Raw genomic sequence first — 22570 nt, 5'->3', positions numbered from 1 at the left:
AAGTCCAGCACAGAGCGCGTTGTGCGTTCAACTAACAATACCCGCTCCACTGTCTCCAACACACAAATACTCGAACTCTTTATTTGTGGACTTACTTTTGATAATAGGCTACTATCATTACCTTTATCATGATTCTATTTTTATTTTTATTATTCAATTTTTTTATTTTATTTTCTTTATTATATGTTATATCCATAATTGTTTGCACTACTGCCCTTTTTGCACTGTCTTTGTACGCAGTGACGCTGCACTGCTTTGGCAATACCAATGTACAGTTATTTGTCATGCCAATAAAGCACCTCAAATGTGAAAATAGCCTAGGCAACAAATAACAAATCGGAGTCTAATAATAACAAATGCCATTTTCATTTTCATACACGTGTGGGTTTTGACAATATGTGTTTAATTAAGCTATAAAGATTAGCCTATCAGATGAAATGCATAGTGAAATATGAAATAAATGTCAATTTTGCTGAATAATTAATTAATCTATATCTTTAATATTTTTAAAATCATCTCGCTTCGGCCCAGAGAAAGAGGCGCGCGGCACCAGCGGACCTGTGCTTTCCCAAACAAAGCCGTACAGTAACTTGCGCTGAATATGCATAGTTTGGGGGGGGGGAGGATGTAGTAGTGAGTGTTTCCCAAAACCCCTATAGTTTCTCTGTCGCAGATCCATCATTTGAATCACGTCACTATTAACCCTGCTTTTATTTATTAAATGCTTCCCAAAGCCGCATTTCTGTTGAGCGAAAAAAAGCTGCTGAAAAGAAATAAAGTTATGCCAATGCCATTTTAATAGTTTCATGATAGTAGTTGCTGGTGTGCTTCATCTGCGTGATTCTGATTTGACATTCTTCCGCTAAACTTGCGCTGTCTTGGTGTAAATGGGCTATGAACTGTTGCTATTGAGGCTAAGGTGTAAATAGGCTATAGTTCTCTCTGCAACTTTCAGGTTTGAGGTGGGGGAAGTGGCAGAGGCAATTCAAATGAATCATCTCTAAAAATAAAAAATGCCACGTACGCGGCATCTGTGTAAAGATCATTACCTTATTTTATTATTATTATTATTATTATTATTATTATTATTATTATTAATTCATTCTTTCATTCATTTTCTTTTCGGCTTAGTCCCTTTATAAGTCTGTAATTGCCACAGCGAAATGAACCGTCAACTTATCCAGCATATGTTTTACGCAGAGGATGCCAGGAGGGCCAGCTGGGGCTTTGGGGGGCGAAGTGAAAGGAGAGGCGGACTTTGCCCCAAGTCTGGGAAAGATGGCTTGCCGTCATTACACTAGTTTTCCGAAGGCACACGAGTTACATGCGCCAAACACATGAACAAATAAATTAATAAATAAGGGAAAGAAAACATCTAGCCTTATGGGTTGAGAGGTCTTTTTGATTATAATCGCCGTTATGTTTCCGTTTTAAATGTAAGGCTGTTGCATAAAATAATACAATTTTAATTTATAAGTGACTTTGCTGCGTCCCCCTGGATGTTTCAATAACGCATAATAATCTTTACACCATATTAAAGACACAGCAGACTAAAGGTTTTCGAGAGTTTTTGTCAAGTTTAAACGGTGTGTTTGTGCGTGTTTATATGCCTGCATATGTGTGTGTGAGAGATTGAGCAAATGAGCGCTCCCTTCACAGCTCTGGTAAGCTGCGAGCAGCTTCTTTCTTTTTGTCATTTATTTTGCAGATAATACACAATATGAATAAAACAGAAAGACATAAAACTTTAAGTGTACCCTTTTGTAGACTTAAAACAAGTGTCATATCTTTATAAAATATAAGCCATATTGAAATATAATTTAAAGAATTACAAATATCTGATATAATAAAATCGCATGAAATAAATAAACCATTATAAAACAAGCAAAAGCAACAAGGTAGGCCTTTATAGCCTACATAAATGAAACCTTTAAAGCCATATTAAACAAAGCCATTTTACAAAGGCTTTGTTAAAAAAAAGATTTTATATATTCTCTAAAAACAGTTAACACCAGAGAAGGTTTAAAATATTATTTATTTATTTATTATTTATTTAGGATACGATGATAATAATAAAATCATGCAAACAGAGCATTTTTGGGGTGAGTGAACGCATGAACTGCGACCTTTTTTCAGTTAACCAAATGTGCAGTGCCACTTTAAAAACGGATCAGGGGAAACTACAAAAATAAGTGTGTTCTGTGTCCCCAAACAAGCATTGATGTTTTTATATGATGCGCTAAAATTGAAAAATGAAATTTACATGAAGAGCTTTATTAGTGAAAAGCTGCTGAGCGCAACGCAATATATGCTGTTTTATTACTCGCTCTGTGCTTAAATAGTCTACTTAACACTTTCCTTAAGATCACAGATACAATATGCAACATCTAATTCCGGGGACATTCTGGGGGCAGGGTTTGCGTGTCATGCTGCAAGCTACTAGCCCGAAAGTGAAAACGCGACATGATTTCAGCCTCACTGATGCCCATTAACACCTAACAGACAAGCTTTTGGTTATGAATAGGGGGAAGGGGTCTCCACTCTTTAAGTATTTTTTTTATAAACATGAATACACAAAATCCAAAAATAGGACGGATGGCTTAACAAAACCTATGCGTTTAAAAACGAAACCGCATTAAATATGGGGCCTTATGAAAATGAATGTTTCTATGCACAACAACTGAACTTAATGTGTTATTTAAAATATCTATATTACGCTCCAAGCATTCGCCAAAACGAATATATTTTTACGTAAAAACACAGAACATAGCTGAATAGAGTGTTGCCTGCTTTAAACGATAGGTTATTAATTATATTATAAATGGTTATGTTCAGGTCAGTGAAATAATACCTTTAATAAATAAAATGGTGGGCCAGTGATTCCCTCGCTGTCATCAGTGCATGGGTTAATGAGCTTAAGAGAATTCTGCTTTGCATTTTTCTATGCATTACTAACATCACTAAACCAGACATTTGTTTTATAAGTTAACCAAATATTCGCGCAGATTCAGCAGTTTTTTTCTGACGCGTTTGCCATTCATGCCAGTCAGTGAAAAAAGAAGTAACTGTGGCCCTGTTTGCAGGTATTAAGATTCGTTTTCATCAATCTGATGCAACTTATTATTTACAGGACGTAAAAATGCAATTAAAAGTTTCAAATCAATTCAATTCAATTCAATTCAACTCAATTTATAAAAAGACTAGCCTATTTTATGCATTAAATAATGAAATATAACTAATTTTCTTTATTTCTGATCAGACCATGCATTTTAGACTATTTTACAATTGTAATATGTGCATATGCTTTTTTTAAATAACATTCGTCTAACAAATATTTTAGCACATCGAAAGTAATTAAATGACCTGTTTTTGATTAAAAACCTTTATGCAAAAGGATCAGAAATTGATCGCGCACGCGTAGGAAAATGCAGTTATGTGACACATGACATGCATGGCTCCTATGCCGCGTTTTTAGGATAAATTGGCATATAGGTGCTGCTTTGAATAGAATAAAACTATTTAAAAACACATTAAAAACTTCACAAAGCGTATCATATGGAAAAACACAAATTGCCGGGCTCTGCTTTCGGTTTTAAAAGAATCAAGCAGCTTTAAAAAATATATAATTTGCTGAAGAGAAATGACAGGAAAAAAAAAGATTAAACATATCGGGACTGTTAAAAGAACATTTCTCTTTAATATATTCTTTCGACTCCGAAACATCAGCTAAGATTATGAATTACGAAGTGTCTCTATTGCCTGCTTCAGCAGTGCGTGGCTGGTTATGAACGAGGAGGCGGAGAGAATGCGCTGTTTAGTTTCGGCTTGATATATTTAAATAAAAACTAACACAGAACTGCTTTTAACGCTCAAAAAGTTAAACTAAAATGCACAACTCTTGTTGGTTGCACCCGCGGAATGCACAATAAACCTATCGCGCCATTATTTTAATTCTATATTCGTGAAGAATGAGCCATGAGATTGAGATTTTTGACGGTGCTCTCCAGCGGCGAAGTTCCTGGCAGAGTAGCGGGTGAAAAAATGTGCATGCAGAAATTGAACAAGAGGAATAACATTTTAAATTATATAACAAGCATTGTATTCTTTCTAATCCCCGCCCAGTTTTAATACAAGTTGTGTTCTTCAATATTTGTGGCTGGGAAGTTTATTAAGAATATATTTATAATTATATATTATTAAATAATTACATATATATATATATATATATATATATATATATATATATATATATATATATATATATATATAGAGAGAGAGAGAGAGAGAGAGAGAGAGAGAGAGAGAGAGAGAGAGAGAGAGAGAGAGAGCCATTACAAGTAAAACAACAACAACAAAAAACAACAATTTTACTTTAAAGAAAAACAGATGTTTTGAGAAAAAAAAACTGAACAAAACTGAAACCAAATTATTAAAACTAAACTTGCGGGACTTTATTTATGTCCTGTGGCAAAATTATTTTTATTATACTTTAAGTAATCTGCTTGAAGTAGGCTAGGTCACATTTATCAATGGTAAGTTTTAGTCTAAGTTTACATCAATAACAATGTGCATTGTCCTTTACCATACAAAAAAGGAAGAAAAAACATTATTATACACCATAGTAGCCGCAAATCTTTTTAAATACATTAAAAAAGCAAGCACATATCTTAGCCTTACCTTGAGTTTGTTCACATTCTGCCAGTATTAACATACATGCTGTATTTTATTACAGTTCATTTTGATGAATTAGGTCTAACTGACAGCTTTTTCTTCTTTTTTCGCGGTTATGCGGCATTATATTTCACACGCATATGCAAGGTGACTGAAATTGAAATTAAAATACCAAACATACTGAGCCATTAATTAAAAAACAAAACAACAGTTATAGCTTCTTTAAAGGAGAACATTGACGTTTTGAAAAAAAAAAAAAAACTGAACTGAAACTAAATTATTAAAGATAAACCTGCGAGACTTAATTTATGTTATGTCCTGCGGCAAAATTTGTTTTATTATACTTTCAGTGATCTCCTTAAGGTAGGTCAATTTATTTATTTATTTATTTGCTTTTGATGAAGCAGCATTCAACTTAAGCTCTTTAGACCATGCCCCTGACCGTTTCTCAGTGTTTCGCCGCAATATCTTTAAATAAATAATTTATTTAGGCCTAATTTCATTATTAATTAGTTTTCATTATTCGTTTATTATTATGTACAATTGTTGAGACATAAAATAAGATAGTAAAATATAATCAACAACGAAAATTAAAACAAAAACAGAAATAAAAACATAAATGAAAATGTCTTGTCTTAGTCCAATCAAAATAGCAAACACTGAACATCTCTCTATATTTAGGCTAAAAGACTGCTTTATTTATTTATTTAAGACTACTTATTTGTACTGAATGTTTGTGCTTTCATGTTAGTTGTCTTTTATTTCTTCAATTCTATTTTCCAAAACTAGTCCTCTTTGCACTTAAAAAGTTTACAATAAAGTGTGTTAACAAATTTTAAATGATTAATGAAGGAATTATAATGCTTTGACTTATTGTTTAATCTCATTTACAAGCACAGTAGCATATTTAAAGCTGCTGTAAAGGCTATTTCTGTCCGTTCGCATCCCGTCCCTTTGCGCCCCCTGGCGGCTCATTCACAAGCTGCTGTCATATACTAAAAACAGAGCGGCAGTTATTTCAAACGGTGGCGGTATAAGACGCGGCGGTAATAGTCACTTTGAACTCTCACCTACTGTATATGGTTAGGACAACAATTTATTTTACCTTAAAATTTGGGTCACATCGCTGCATCGTGGTTTTAGGACACAGTGTAATCTAGCATTTAAGGAGCTTTGTGTATAGGGACAAAGATGAGTGGTGCTGACATTGAACTTTGAACCTTGTGACATTGGTACCAAATCCAAGGAGGATTTTGAAGGGGTTATCCAGCATGAAGGCCTGATTGATATGACTTATGCCTAGTTCAGACTGCGTGATTTTAACCCCGATTTTGGCTCGCCGACAGGTTTTGAGAAATCGCCGACAAATGCCTGAAATCACAGGCAAATCGCTGCTCGTGCATGTGAATGACAATCACACAGTATGAACGATCAAAGACGCGATCTGAGAGAATCGCCGATGAGTCGCCGATGCCTGTTATTTGGCATGCTAAATATCTGGAGCTGTCGGCGATTCAAATCATGCCGTGTGAATTGAGTTTTGACTGAAAATAACATCGGCGATCGCCTACAGCCAATGAGAGAGCAGCTTTCACTTGTGTGTGCGTGTGTGTATAACTGCTGCAGGTCAGCGGGAGGCTGGGGGAGAAGTTAAAAGCGCTCTTTTTCGGTTTATTTGGACCCACGAAATGGAGGAAAAACTAGTGGAGGTTTGACAGGACTCAGGAGCAACCGTGTCTGTTTGACGTTTCATACAGAAAGAAATTAGTTTATTATCAACGTTGAGGAGAAATGGCTAATTCCCTTCAAACACCAAGTGAGCAAACATGTACATGTTCTACCCCATTAAAGGCTTCTTTCTCATTATGTAGTTAATAACAAAAGATATACTACATGTTTTTGGCTGTGAGATGTAGTTTGGACGAAGTTGTCGGCGATTCTCCCTATAGTAAAGTCATGCAATGTGAATGTCCATGTCGCCGAACCATCTTGCAGTGTAAACAAAGCAGCGACGAAACGCTGGCCCAGATAGTCATGCAGTGTGAAAACATCTGTGACACGACTAGTTTGAAAATCATGCAGTCTGAACTCGGCATTAGTGAGCCTGATTTTGTTCTATTGTTGCAGTTATATCAGCACATTTCTAAATACAGTACATGTACATATCCTGATGGTGTAAAGAATGAAAATTTTAACTACAGTGATTTGTACTGTAGTTATGCAAAATGACTAATCAGTATGATGGCAAAATTTTTTTTTACATTTCTAGTCAAACCATCCTTCTACAATCTTATACAACAACAGAAATAAGGGCACGTTAATAGCTAAAAATGGGGGAGAGCTTTGCTATTATGTGATTGTATTGTATTGCAATATAAAGCAATCAAGTGTTCATGTTAAATCAAAAGTAATTCACAAATACTTGAAAATTAAATGTTTTAATGACAATAATTTGCTATAGTTACAACTGAATTAGTTACAAATAACTGTATATAATGATAATACATGAATTATATAAATATATGATATTATTTGCTAGAGGGAGAGATATTATTAGAAAGAGAGGGAGAGAGACAGGGAGAGAGACAGAGAACAGATAGTAGGCCTCAAAGAGAGCCTGACAGCAGTAGAGCCCTAGAAGATAACCTTCAGAGCAAGAGAAGAGCAGAGCAGAACAGAAAAAAAGACACCAGAGCAAAGTTTACCAACTATTTTGTATCTTTCTTGACCATGTGACCAAAGCCCACATACTGAGAAATACATACTGACCAATCAACATGTGACTACATCATAGAACCCCCAAAGTCCAAACACATATTAACCAGTCCCTGATCTTATCAGTATCTGCCTTTATAATCTTTATTATCCTTGAAAAAGACATGTTTTGCCATATAAATGGCAAATGCATATGATACTTTGCCTTTCTACAATGGTTTACCGACAAAATGACATTTAAAACTAAATATTAATATGACTGGATGGGACATCTGTCTGTGTTAGCTTCTTGACTGGATGAAATGTGCATCTAAATGAACTACTTGAAATCAGACCCCTGCTCTACAGCTTATTCACATTGAGAAACACTGAGCAAAAGTACTTTACCTCTCTTTGGAAGAGCGGTTGGCTGAGGCCTCTGCTTTTTCTTGATGGTGGGTAGAGGAAGACCTTCCTCAGCATCTTCACAGCACGTGAGGAAGACGTGTCCACATGGGTAACTCAGGTATTGATGAGCTTCACAACCTTTACCTTCCCTCCGCAAACGCAGACCCAGCGCACAGCAGTTACAGCAGTCCTACATCCAGAAAAAAGGATTTAATTTGATTGTTTTTCATGAATATCAATCAGTCATGATGATAATGTCGAGTAATAAAGTTCACAGAATTCCCTACTGCTCAGGGCTCTGTCACAACAGTCTTATTTACTCTCGTTTTGGGTGATTAAGTCCGGACATTACTCATGTCTTGTCTGTTGTGTGCTCTCATGTCCATCTGTTTATGTTGTTTGTGTTCGACATGATGTTTGGTCTCGTCACTTCTGTCAAGTTTGGTTTTGTTTTAGTGCCTAGACTAGCATCTGTGAGCATGTGGCAAGCATCTACCTTTGTTGCTTGTGTTTTTGGGTAATTTCACACATTTAATGGGAGAGTGCACACCAAAAATGTAAATTTTCAATAAATAAAATTTCAATAATTACCCACCCTTTTGTTGTTCCAAACCCCTTAGACCTTCATTCAGCTTCAGAAAACAAATTAAGATATTTTAGATGAAATCTAAGAGCTCCTTTATTCTTCATAGACAGCAAGGTTACCAACTTGTTCAAAGTACCAAAAACATGGTTAAAACCAACCATGCAACTTTATTCAACCGTTTCTTCTCCTCAGTGTCAGTATAGAGTGCACATTTAGAAGAAACTGTTGAAATTAAAATGGTTATTTATGTTTTATGTGTGCAGAAATGTATTCTTATAGCATGATAATATTCTGATTTACCCACTGATGCCATTTGATCAGATTTTTTTTAGAGTATTTAATAACAGAATGAACATTTTTGGGTAGACTAACCCTTTAATGAGTGTTTTATTGTCATCATGTGAACACATGGGTTTGTTTTTACTTTATTCCATGTGCTACCCTGTTTGTTGTCTAGCCCCTTTCCATCTTGTTATCCCCTTAGACAATCATTCAGGTTACCTGTTTATCATTTGCTCTCTTTATAACGAATCTTGTGTTCAGTTCTAGTTTGTCTTTGTTGATGTCTGTCCAGCTTTGCCTGCCAGCCAGCCCAGTCAAGTGAAGTGTTTAGTTGCTGTTTTAGTCGCCTCGGGTGGTTTTACTTGTTTTTCTTTTATTTATTATTAAATAAAAACCAATCCCTGTTGCATTTAAGTCCATACTTCTTTCCTACACGAACATCCTTGACACTACTGCACATTTAAGCACTTCTTTTAAATGGCTTATTGAAAACAAATCCACACTGAAATAAAAAATTGTGATATACTCTCTTCCTCTTGTGTTTTCCATTTATTCATGTTTTCAAATTGCATAACAGAACCTTGATGTATTCTCTGACAACTTTGTTGTTGAAATATAACTTAGCAATTTAACCAAAACACTAAAATAAAAAAACTGCAACTGTGTTAATTGCGTAAATTTTTTTTATGTGTTAATTATTTCAAATTTATCGCATGCCTTAACGCACTAATTTTGACAGCACTAATATATATATTAGTATTAGTTTCATGAAGTTTGACGTGTTTCCCGCTAAACGCAACTTTTGTAAAGTGTCTGCTTCGCGTTGTTGTGTCAGAATCCTTGTAAAATACAGCCATACTTTAGAACGCTTAGTTTAAGAAAATTTGATGAACGAGAACATGCATGTTGAATCTGAAGAGAGTCGCTCTGGCTGCGCTATCCTGTGCGCTGTGTGCGTGTGTGTGTGCGCGCTTTAGTGTCACCTGTATGTGACATTGATGTACTGCTTGATGCTTCTTACGTCTTTGTCGCAGCACCAGTGGCCACACAATCAGGCACCGAAATGCATATGCTGATTCAATAATCCTGCTTGTGATCCTGCCTGTTCTCACTCTCAGCTCACATCATTCAAAATAAAAGGTCCACATTGTCCCCCGATAATGTCAACAGACTGGACTGTCTTAGCAACTGTCTGAATGTAAAGTAGGACTAAGCTAAATTGTTTCTGCTTTATAATTAATTTTTTCAACTCACAGCAATACAACTTTTCAATGAGTACAATTTTTTGTATTCAATACTTTATTATTATTATAATTTTCCATATTTGCAATGCCTGTATTTTGGCATTGTTTTGCAGTCCACTTAGAATCTAATTTAGAAATCAATGTTTTCTTTATTGACATTGATTGTTTTGAAATTCAAATGGCACTAACATGCCTGTGTTTTTATTTCTGTAATAAATATGGCTGTCAAGCCAGGATCTTGATGGTTTATTGTGGGTATGTTGTTTACATGAAGAAATCTGTGTTACAAGTTAAACAAAAATTCTAATAATGAATTAAATTTAGAATTTAAATAGTTTGTGTTTTGTGTTTACATTTACAAAATTACAATCGCGATTATAAAAAAAAAAGTTATTAATTTGTAATTTTTTTTTAGCGATTGACAGCACTAATATATATATAATTTTATATAGTGGCTATATACACAGTGGCTCAGTGGTTAGCACTGTCGCCTCACAGCAAGAAGGTCACTGGTTTGATTCCCGGCTGAGTCAGTTGGCATTTCTGTGGGGAGTTTGCATGTTCTCCCCGTGTTAGTGTGGGTTTCCTCCGGGTGCTCCTTATTCTGCCACAGTACAAAGACATGCAGTATAAGTGAATAAGCTAAATTAGCTGTGGTGTATGTGTGTAAATGAATGTGTATGGACATTTCCCAGAACTGGGTTACAGCTGGAAGCGCATCCGCTGTGTAAAACATATGCTGGCTAAGTTGGCGATTCACTCAGCTGTGGCAACCCCTGATTAATAAAGGGACTAAGCTAAAAGAAAATGAATGAATGAATGAATAAATACATTTATAAAATAATAAAAAACACTGCCAGTCTGTTTTTTTGCCACAATAACCCACCAAGACAATATATAATATTGAACTATTAAGATTATGTTTATAAATCAGGCAGAACTAATGACTTCAAAGAACTGATCTGATCTAAAGGACTAAAATAATTTTTTATAAATAATTTACAAATAACACTAAAGACTTGAATGATTAATATTTTTAGGATCAAGACATATCATAAAATATATGTCACATTAATGCTAATTACTAATAATTACTGTAATATTATATTAAATAAGTGCAGCCTTGGTAAACATCTGACATTTCTTTGAAAAACATAAAAAAAACTCTTGCTGACTCCTAAACAGGAGAACCACTGGAATTCTCACTGTGGGCAAAACAAATAATAGCAAAAACTCCTGCTGCTTCTTGCATTAACAGGTTGTTAAAGCACAAATGTTTTGTTTATGTCATGTTGGATTCCAACCATAATACTCAATCATTTACCAAAATTGCCAAAATAATGACAGATTCCAAACATCCAGAATCCCACAGGGATTATACATCATTAGTATTCTTCTGTCATTATTTTGTGTTCTCTGCAGGCTATAATGAAAACAGTCATTATTTTTTAGTCTTGTTTGAAGTCAATGGATAAGATCTTACTGTTTGTGAGTCTTCGCCACAGAGCGGGCTGTTTCTCTGACAGGCACGTCCGGCCTTTGCTGCAATGATGCCAGCCTGACACCTGCTCTCTCTCAGAGCACCCGAACAACACTGTTGCTGGACCACACTGAAACAACACAGAAAAACAATACATGTTTTAACAGAACAGTTTAATATGATGTTTAGTAGCGGTTTTCAAATGGGGGAATGTAGTGTTTTAAAACTGTATTACAGAGTTGCAAGGTTTTATTTTTAACATGTTTTTGGTATGCATTAAAGACAAAAATTATCTAATTACTTTTCAATACTCCCTAAGTGTTGTTTAATAGAGAGAAGATTTTTTTTTAAATAATAATTTTAATAACTCATTTATAACAACCAATTGGTTTTGTCTTTACCAGGATGAGAGTATGTCTTTTATTAATACTAGTATTCAGCTTATAGTGTTATTGAAAGGCAGGTTAGGTTAATTAAGCAAGTCATTGCAGCCAAATTTAAGCAAATAATGCCTTAAAAGGCCATCAATATTGGCCTTTTCATTTTTATTATTCCAGCCAAACTAAAATAATTAAGACTTTATCCAGAATAAAAATATAATAGGAGACACTGTGAATGTCCTTGCTCTGTAAAACATCACTGGGGAAATAAATGAAAAACAATTAAAATTTCATAGGAGGAATTTTGTCTTTAACTTTAATTAATAGAAGACCACCTAAAATTTATCATTTTCTCAGCATTGATATGCTTTTAAAAAATATGGTGCACAAGAATTTAAAATAAATACAGTCCATTTTGAACTGCAAGTGAATCACTGATCTGTCCCCATAGCCTCTAACATTACTAATTTTGTGGTCTGTGGTTTTCAGGCCAGGCAACACACAGTCAAACCAAAATTATTCAGCCACCGGAATAAAATACATTTTTAAAAGTTTTTTTTTTTACTAGTGGGAGCAGGACTCTATAGTTCACTAACATAAATGAGGGAAGCAAAATAAAATATCTGTAACGTATTACACTCAAATATTATTATGAACACTCAGGAACTGAAGAACTAAAAACAAATAGGAACTGAAGAAGCAAATTATCACTCTAGGACAGGTGGGCAAACTCAAGTTGCGTCTCAAATGGCACACTCTACACTATGCACTAATGCACTATGTACTTATGCACTTACACACTCAACAGCATAGTACATGTCTGTAGTGTTGTCCCAAATGGAGCACTAATGTTTTGTTATTAATCGGAAATTCAACATGTTTCCCTGATGACGTTTGACGATTGCCAAATCAGTGAAATAAATGACCAAACCATCAAATAATACCTGCCAGGAGTATGACCGCATTCACCATCGGGAGGCGCTATAATCCCTCCCATTGGAAAATTTTGCTTTCACCACTGTGTTATCCAACATGTGCGCCCGATAGCTCCGCCCTGTCCGCTACATGAGTAAACCTGCAGTCGTTGAGTGCGTGATGTGTCCATCATTACACACTTCATTTTACCGGCTGAATGAATGCATCATCCGGGTAATTAAAGTGCACTTATTATTTTAAGAGTTTTCAGTGTGAACGCATTACTTACAATATTTATACTACAAAATGGTGTAGAACAGTGCATTAGTATGCAATTTTGGACGCAGCTTCAGTCCTGGAGGGCCAGTGTCCTGCAGACTATAGCTCCAACAATAATCAAACACACCTGAACATGCTAATCAGTGTGATTGATTAGAGTTGGAGCTAAACTGTGCAGGACACTCGCCCTCCGGAAGGAAGTTTGCCCACCCCTGCTCTAGGAGCTGTCTGAATTATATTTGGTTGACTTGCACATTTCTATCAAAGTTACCTGACATTATATGTTCTGACATTGTAGTATTTATTACCATTTTCTAAACTATTGCAATTAAACTGATAATGTAAAAAATGTGAGCTATTTTGTGAGCATTTTGGTTCCATGAAGTGCTTTAAAATGTGGAATTTTTTTCGATGTATGAAGTAATCTCAACTGAAACACAAAGAAAGGCCGGGAAATAGAGTGGGCTGTCCCCTTTTAAAACAAACAGCCAATAGCGTTTTGTCTTTATCACAGCTCTGCAAGTGATGAGAGGGGTCGAACTCAAGCACATCAAATTAAAAGTAAATGCAAATTATCTTGAAGGGGGACATGTCAAATACTATAGATCAGAGATGCCCAATAGGGGCTGTGTTTGATATAGTATATATTTTGTCAAATATAGTATTTGACAAAAATTGGTCCATGGGAACCTTTGATTTGACCCGGCCGCCATCCCATCTGAGAACAGAGGGAGAATGATGGTGATGGTTCGAGATTGTCAATTCAAATTTAATGTACTGTAACCCTTTGTTTGCTTGTTTTATTGATAAGCTAACTGAAATGATATGTTTCAGTTAAATTATTTTTTAGTTAAATTTTACTCCTTACATTTTTAAATTAGGCTCGTTACTTTTGTTTTTATGTGTTTGGTGGTGTTATCTTTATATACTATTTATATAGTTGTTTTTTTTGCCATAATTATTAAACCTTCTGAACTATTATTTTTCCCCTAATTCTGTTTAATGTAGAGAAGATTTTTTCAACACATTTCTAATCATAATAGTTTTAATAACTCATCTCTAATAACTGATTTCTTTTATGTTTGCCATGATAACCACATAATATTTTACTAGATATTTTTCAAGACACTTCTATACTAAATGACAATTAAGATATGTGAAATTTAAATGCTTAACTGAGTGAATTAGGTTAACTATGCAGGTTAGGGTAACTAGACAAGTTATTGTATAACGATGATTTGTTTTGTAGACTATCGAAAATAAATATAGCTTAAAGGGGCTACTAATTTTGACCCTAAAATGGTTTTAAAAAAAAACTGCTTTTATTCTAGCTGAAATAAAACAAATAAGGCTTTCTCCAGAAGAAAAAATATTATCAGACATACTGTGAAAATGTCCTTGCTCTCTTAAACATAATTTGAGAAATATTTAAAGCAAAAAAAAAAAAATTAAAGGGAGGCTAATAATTCTGTATAGTATTTCTTCAGCTGTAGTTAATTCTTGTGTCCAGCTGGTGATACGTGGTTTTTGAGCAGTGTTGTTGCACGAAATTGCAGAACAATGTTGCTTGGCTAATTTGCTGCTGAAAAAATGTGAAATGTAAGTTATTTTGTATAGATGTAAACATGATGTGCGGTGTAGTTAATAATATAATAAAAATAAAAATAATAATAATAAATACTAAATAATAATAAATAATTATAAATACTTTTTACTTAAGTACATAATTGAGGCCATATGTTTTTACTTTTACTTGAGTACAAAAGTTTATTCAGTACTACAACATTTACCAGAGTCGTTTTAAACAGGAGTATCTGTACTTCTACTCGAGTAAAGGATGTGTGTACTTCTGCCATCTCTGCTTTTGTAAAATGTATTTCTCTGATTTAAGCACTTGTTTAGCTCCTTTCCTCCAGGTAAATTATTATTTACACATTAGACATATTTGTTCTCCACTGTACAATTTTATTTAACTTATTTTAGTGGTATTTGTGTGTAATAAATATTGTGATTTAGAATTATATTTAGTTCTCCATTTTTTAGCCCTCCTTCCACGTACTTATGCACACATAAAAAGGGTACACGTTATTTCACATAAATATCCCTGGATTAATAAAAAGAAAAGAGACGTACTGTAACACCACAGCACTGAGCTGAACATCCAGCTTACCCACACACAGAGCTGATGTCTTCTGTTTTGACAGGCATTCGGTTACACTGCTGGTTCTCCTCAGCCCATTTCTGCCCGGCCACACAACAGCTCTCCACCAGTCCTGGAGGTAAAAAACAGCAAATATCCCAGCTTTATCTTACAAGAACCAGACAAAAGAATCCAGAGTTTACAGTGGACGCGTTTCTGACAAGAAAAGGGCAGACAGGCAGACAAGAAAGCCAGCACTGATAGAGTCCCAGAGGCGAACCAGACACGAAGGCCAACTCGGATCCATAGAAGCGGCATAAAAGATGTAATCTGCAGTCTTTGTGTATGGATAAATACAGCTCGACTGACTCAAAAGAGTTGACGGGACATCGTCGTGCATCATCACAGGCGTCATTAGCACAAACTATCTCAGCCTTCAAATATTTGACTTTAAAAAGCAGCAATTTCGATAAGCCGGCTATTGAGCATGAATATGAGGAGCATATCCGCCTGATCTTTTCAACAAATCGTGATACAAAGAAACAAGAATTTAGTAATGAGTCATTTCAGACACTTGACATTTTGAATTATTCATCCTTCAGTGCGAATAGATGTCTGAATTAAATTACGTGAACAAAAATCAGCCTCGCTGGAACTAAATATAGTCCAAAAAACGTGGCTTTTCTTGTCAGACGTGCTGTGGAAACGCTAAATTAATTTCTTCTATGAATGGAGACGGTATAGAAATGTAAAGAGGACTTGATAAGCTTAAGTATAGGAGTGGGAAGGGTTATTTCCTATTAAGTCTTCCAAGGCCATTCAAACGCAATGCTAACATTCAGAGGAAATGTTTAGTGTGAATGGTACTTTGTATTCATGGATTTATTGATTCTATGAGTGAATGTTTTCTTGCAAAGGAGGAAAATGGGAGGAATGGGGCTACAGTAGTTGTTGCCTTTGGAATTTATTATGGCTATTTTCTGACATTTTATGAATTGATTTGTGTATGATAGTTCCTTATATTTGGCTAAAATGCCTGTAAAAAGCTATTTACTGACAGGTTCCACTGTGACACATTTAACATAGAATTTTGTGTTCAGTGAACTCTACAATCTAAATTGTAAAAATTAAAGCAAAAAAAATACAGAATTTTCCCCTGATAGAAAATAATTTGTGGGGTTTATTTATAAACTAATTTCGAGAGGATCATGTGTTTATGATTGAACATGGCTGGTACCACATCTGCTCCATATATTGCACCGATAAGATGAATACTGATTCACTATAAATAACCAGAGTTTTCCACTCCAGTCATTTTCATTATGAAGAATCCACCCCTACTCCTACACTTCTCCGGATAGGTCGGCACGGCCACCCAGTAGTTAGCACTGTTGCCTCACAGCAAGAACAGCACTAGTTCGGCTCTCAACAGGTGGTTGGCGTTTCTGTGCAGAGTTTGCATGTTCTCTCTGTGCTTACGTGGGTTTCCCTTGCCGGGTTTCCTCCCACCGTCCAAAGACATACACCATAATTAAATAGACTAAATAGACTACTCCAAAATAGCATCTTAGAACAACTCTTAGCCAGATATATACTAGCATGTTCACAAGCAGAGAAGTTCTCGAAACCTACCTGAGCTTAAACTCCCCTCTCGCCCTTCAAAAGTGAGGGAGCCCGAGGATATTCTGAGCTCAGGGCTCTCTTCCGGGGCAGCATGCCAAATACGCTTTATTATCAATCATAAGCTATGTGTGAACTCTTGAAAAGCCAAGAAGTGGATAAACACATTGGCAGGCAAAGTTGATCCAGAATCAAAGTTGTTTATATTAGATACAGATAAAATCATTAGTAAAATCATTATTTTAAAACATTCACGATGGGTACACTGTTTTAAAAAATGTGTTTAAAAAGTATGGTAGATAAAAACTGCATTGAAAAATATAAAATTGCAAACAATTTATATAGGCGGAATTTAAATAAACAAATTAAGTTATTATTATCAACTACATTACTAAATTTAATTTGTTTGCTTAAATTCAGCTCATATACTGTAAATAGTTAGCAAACTTAAATCCAATGAATATATTTTTCAATGTGGTGACTCTGGTTGCTAGAATTTGAATGCTATATACAGTTAAAGTCAGAATTATTAGCCAGCCCCCATTCACCCCCTTCACCCCCTAACACTGCCCCCCCCCCACCCCCACCCCAGCAGACACAAACACTTTTTTTAAAATATTTACCAAATTATGTTTAACAGAGCAAGGAAACTTTCACTGTTTGTCTGATAATATTTTTTTCTTCTGAAGAAAGTCTTATTTGTTTTATTTCGACAAGAATAAAAGCAGTTTTTATTTTTTTATAAACCATTTTAGGGTCAAAATTATGAGCCCCTTACAGCTATTTTTTTTCGACTGTCTACAGAACAAACCATTATTACACAGTTACTTGCCTTATTACCCTAACCTGCCTAGTTAACCTAATTAACTTTGTAACACCTTTAATCGTCACCTTAAGCTGTAAAGTACCTTGAAAAATGTTTATTATTATTTACGGTCATCATGGCAAAGATAAAAGAAATCAGTGATTAGATATGGGTTGTTAAAACTATTATATTTAGAAATGTGTTGAAAAAATCTTCTCTCTCTTAAACAGAAATTGAGGGAAAAAATGGACAGGTTTTATACGTACTGGGGACCTATTTTATCATATTTTAAAAATCTTAAAGAATGACCCGGCGGGTAAATAATCTGTATATCTCTTTGTATCCACTTCATGGTGTTTCTTGTCTTTAGTTTGTCCTGCAATTTTTTTATTCATTTATTTTTCTTTACCTGTTTTTTGTAATTGTTTTTTTTATTTTTTTTTATTTTTTTTATCACTGTTACTGTATGTCATGACATGCATGAATTCAGACTGTTTAGTTATTGTCTTTGACTAATTATTGTGTTAAGCTGCCTTGGCATGTTCAGTTCTTGGGGTGGGACTCAGATTAAAACAAAAAAACAAAACAAAAAAAAAAATCTAGAAAGAAGGAAACTGTAATGTTTATTGTTGTATAGTATGAAAACATTATTTTCCTTGAATAAAAAAAGCTGTTCACTTTGTTTACCAGGTAAGTTTTTTTTAGTGTAGCATTTTGACAGCTTTTCCACTGAAAATCACTTTCTTTAATCACAGCCATTTTTAAAAATATTTTCGATCCAAATAGATATCAAAATTTAATAAATATCTTCTTTGTGTTTACCAGGAGAAACTCATAGATTTGGAACAAGTGATTGCTGATTAAACAACTACATTTTAAATTTGTCTTAACAATCAATTTAAGAATTTATCTTTATGAAACAGGTTAAAATGATGGTCTGCATGATCTCCCTCAAAACCCAACACAATCATAATCAGTGCAATTTTTTGGAGCAGATCTGATCCTAAAGGTCTTGTGCAGTGACGAAGCCCAGAGTGATGGGAGATTCCAGAAATACTTGACAGGGGTCACTTGACACTGTTCCAGGTGACTTTTTGAACTCTGTGATAAACTTCCATCTGCAGTAAATATCTCCAAAACAATAGAAGCCCTAAGCTATTTATAGCTAATCAGCAGACGGACGCTGAAGTAAACAGAGTGGAAAGTCTGATTGATATTTAAGTACAACAATCAAAACAAACTAATTCAGTAGAATGGAGAATCTGTCGTTCATAGTTTTTCACACTCCTCTGTGTTCACTAAGTGAATATTTTGTCTGATTTAATTATGCTCGCAGCTGCCAATAAACACATAATACTCTTAAATTCAACTTTGCCTACTTAAAATCCCCTAAATAGTCTGCAGATTTTACCTTGGGGGTACTAACATCTGATGCTCATGGAGTAGCAGAAGGTCTGGCATTGATAAAACGTCTCAAAAACTTTTTGTTCTGCTGTTCAAACAAGTGTTTGATCAACAAAAACAAAAAATCAACAAAACCTTACTAGAAGTCAACAACAACAAATATGAAATGGTATTTATTCAATGCTGTTTATTTATGCTGCATTGTGCTAGATAATGCATTGAATCAAAATGATCGAATCCTACCAAAAATCTGATTCAAGATCAATTTATCTATCAATTTTTCTGTTTATTGCTGATTATTCCATCCATAAATCAACCTGTAGTTTATTTAACATCTTTGTAAAGGATGTATTATAGTATATCTCTTGCATGATGCTGTTTTTTAAAAAAAGAATAATTAGTGCAATTTTCATAAAAACCAACTAATTAGGCTTATCAATTTATCAAAACGTGTTTCTATTTCATTTAAATGGTGCAGTGATTAAAACATATATATTAGAGACCAGACTTGAGAGTAATTGTGATTTACACAATACCGAAACTGAATCAAAGAGCTGGTGATTTACTTGTCAAGTTTAAGCTAAAAAAACAGGCCATAAATGAACTGCTGTATATATACACTTTTTTCAATTTCTCTGTGTATATAGGTAATATATTTTGGTGCATTTGAATAATACAGATTTATTAAACAGATATATTTATCTAAATAATACTTTAGTCATGGAACATCTTTAAAAACAGAAAGAAAATACATTTAAATTTGTGTGAAATATAACAAAAAAAAACGACAAAATCTTTATAAAATTGTGTATACATTTTTTTCTCTTAATTTTTGCTCTTTTAAAAGCATTTTTATTTAAGAGTTTTTTTTATTTTATTTTTTTATTTATTTTTTTACTAATTAAATTTTTTTTTTAAATTTAATTTACTAATTTTTGAACAGTTATTGTAAGTTATTTTATTAGATTAGCTCCAGATTTGGCTTCATTACCCACTAATCTAATGTATCCACAAGTATAATATTCTAAAGCATCCTAGAAAATATAAATTTTAATGAGAGGTTTGTGAGGGATGCCAATTTAGTCTCCAAAGTAAATACATGTACAAAGTATAACTCATAATTATTTCATAATTCTAAACAAATGTAAACCAATTGACAAAAACCAAGCATACACAGAGCGATCTACAAATGCACAGAGACATACCCACAAATGCACACTAATGTACAAATTCACATATAAATGTCAGGCAAAATTGTGTTTGAAGAATATGCTTTTTATTTGCAAGTCTAATTATACTTACTTGTATATATTATAATACAATTTATGTTTGTGTAACTCTAAGATTTATCGGTGAATCATATTATATTCATTTGGAATTACGAAACAATTATTAATTATACTTTATACATGTATTTACTTTTGAGACTGAATTGGCTCTATGGGTGCACTTTTATATGCTGAGCACTGAAATGTAGTACCATATGTTCCCTAAAAATACAACACATAAAAACTGATTCAAAGTACATTCAATTGAAAAAAGAAATTAAAAAGGACCTCTAAGCAAACATTACCAGGGCAATAAAAAGTCCTAAGGTTTGTCTAAATTCAGCAGAGGAAACACTTACAGTATTAGCAAAGTGTCTCCAGAGACAAAGACTGACCTAAAACAAGCCTGTTTGTAAAGAAAGCAAACACCGACCCCAAGAAAAAACAACAGAGTCTCTCAGCAATCAGTGAAAACAATTTCCCTGCTTTCCTGTTTAACTTTCACAGCCATAAAACGTGAGTGATGCCCTTTCTTAAGGCTTGAATTGCATCAGCGTTTGTTTATTTGCATAAAGGCAAACATGTTGCGTTTCCATGTTATTCGGCGTATGTCAGTTTTATGATGCTATAAAACAGAAAAGCTAATGATTCATACTGACATTGTTTTTTTTAATTTCTCGTTTTAATCATGGAAATAAAAGTTAGAAGTAGCTTCTATATTTAAAGAAACAGTTCAAGCTAAAATCGTCAACCTCTTTTTGTTTCACTGCAGAGTTTCTTATTTTCTGTAAGACACATACATGAAAAATGTTTTAAAGAATGTCGGAAAGCCATTTACTTCTATAGAATTTATTTTCCTACTATGCATATAAATATCCTTAAAAAGCAGTGGTTTCCAAACTTTTTTTTGCCTGGAACACATAGCAAGACCCACCTCCACATTTAATGATATTATCACTCATGTAAGTTTGCAGTAATGATGACAAAAAAAATATTGTTTTTAAAACAAACGGTATGTTTATTAGTATATCTAGATATGTTTATTCACAAACAATAGCATAATGTAAAATATAAAAGCTAAATGTCAGTAGGCCATTTGTAAATGAAAACTGTAAGCCTTTGGAATTTTAAATTAGCCCTATTTGAAATTCAACAACAAAGTTGACGTCCCTCATTTTATATTGGTTGTGTGTCAAATCTTTTGCGTTGTGCTCAAAAAATGCTCTGGGCTTGTCGCGCTATTGGGGACGAGTCATCTGCAAATGTCTTATTAATTTGGACAGCCTCATGCATTCATTAGCAAGAACTTTGGCACAGATAATGCACTGTGGCTGGGTCAGGGACTCTTTGCTTTGAGAAAATGGGAAAAAACATAATTCAGGTAACTATCTTGGTATTTTCTGCACTTCGTGTTTCCTGTATTGTTAGCGATTCATCTAAAAAAGAGCTTCCTGACCTGGGTCTAGTATGCTTGGGTCATTACTATAAGCTGCTGAAGGCAAATCAGTGAGATTTGGGGCTCTATTCTAACGATCTAAAAGAGCAGGGCACAAAAGCATTAAGTGCGTGTATGGATCCACTTTTGCTATTTTAAGGACGGAAAAATACACTTTGCGCATGGTGTAACATTGTTGTACTTATTCTCTTAATGAGTTATGGGTGTGTTTTTAGAATAAACCAATCAGAGTCTCATCTCATATTCCCTTTAAGAGTCAGTTGCATCGTGCCATGGCACATTTGCTATTTACATGGTGAACTTTGTACGGGAAAAAACTGAATGCTTCACTTGCAAGAAAACAGTTAAACAGACCATCTGCAAGGATAAATGAGCCTCAGATCGACTTTTACTTCCACTTTCTTTGTCTCTTTCGTGGGTAAGGAAACAGTGTTGTACACTTGACATCTAGTAGCCTAAACATCTAATTTTATATGTTAAGCGCAAAGTTTTGTTTCAAAACTATTTTTAAATTCAGTTCTAATTTCCAGCAAATGAATAAATGAACAATAACATAGTGTGGTCAAAAAACTGAGTTATATCCAAACACATGTGCTATGGCCCATATGGTCCAAAACCTGACAGGTGGACAAATCTAAGCTTGTTTTTTTAATAAAACTAATATAAATATGCACAAAATAAATAATACTACTACTAGCAATAATAACATTATACAAAAGCAAGTTGTCGTGAATAAACTGGAAAAAGCTCCACGTGATGAAGGCATGGAGGCTGTGGTTTTTATATTTATGTAGAAAATGATAATTTTTGTATTATTTTATTCTTTTAATTCTTATTCTATTTGTAAAGATATTTGTGTGTTGTTGTATTAAGCAATGTGTAAGTGAGGTACACAACTAATGTGCTCTGCGCTAGACTTTAGACCTACTTTCAGCTGG

General features: G+C 34.1%; 1 protein-coding gene across 4 annotated transcripts in view; it reads right to left on the bottom strand.

Annotated features, from left to right (window-relative positions):
• fbln2 (fibulin 2) overlaps nt 1–22570 on the bottom strand; it is a 153958-nt gene that overhangs the window by 67715 nt on the left and 63673 nt on the right. For all 4 annotated transcript variants that reach the window (XM_073916775.1, XM_073916774.1, XM_001341241.7 and 1 more), the window contains 3 exons: nt 15110–15212; nt 11369–11495; nt 7774–7963 (listed from right to left, as the gene is read on the bottom strand). In XM_073916775.1, coding sequence (XP_073772876.1) covers nt 7774–7963; nt 11369–11495; nt 15110–15212 — 420 coding nt within the window. The remainder of the gene's footprint in view (nt 1–7773; nt 7964–11368; nt 11496–15109; nt 15213–22570) is intronic.

The sequence above is a fragment of the Danio rerio genome, chromosome 11 (genome assembly GCF_049306965.1).
Source record: "Danio rerio strain Tuebingen ecotype United States chromosome 11, GRCz12tu, whole genome shotgun sequence".
In the NCBI taxonomy this organism is placed as follows: domain Eukaryota; kingdom Metazoa; phylum Chordata; class Actinopteri; order Cypriniformes; family Danionidae; genus Danio; species Danio rerio.
The sequence above is the reverse complement of the archived record's forward strand: the minus strand, read 5'-3'. Positions and strand labels throughout refer to the sequence as shown.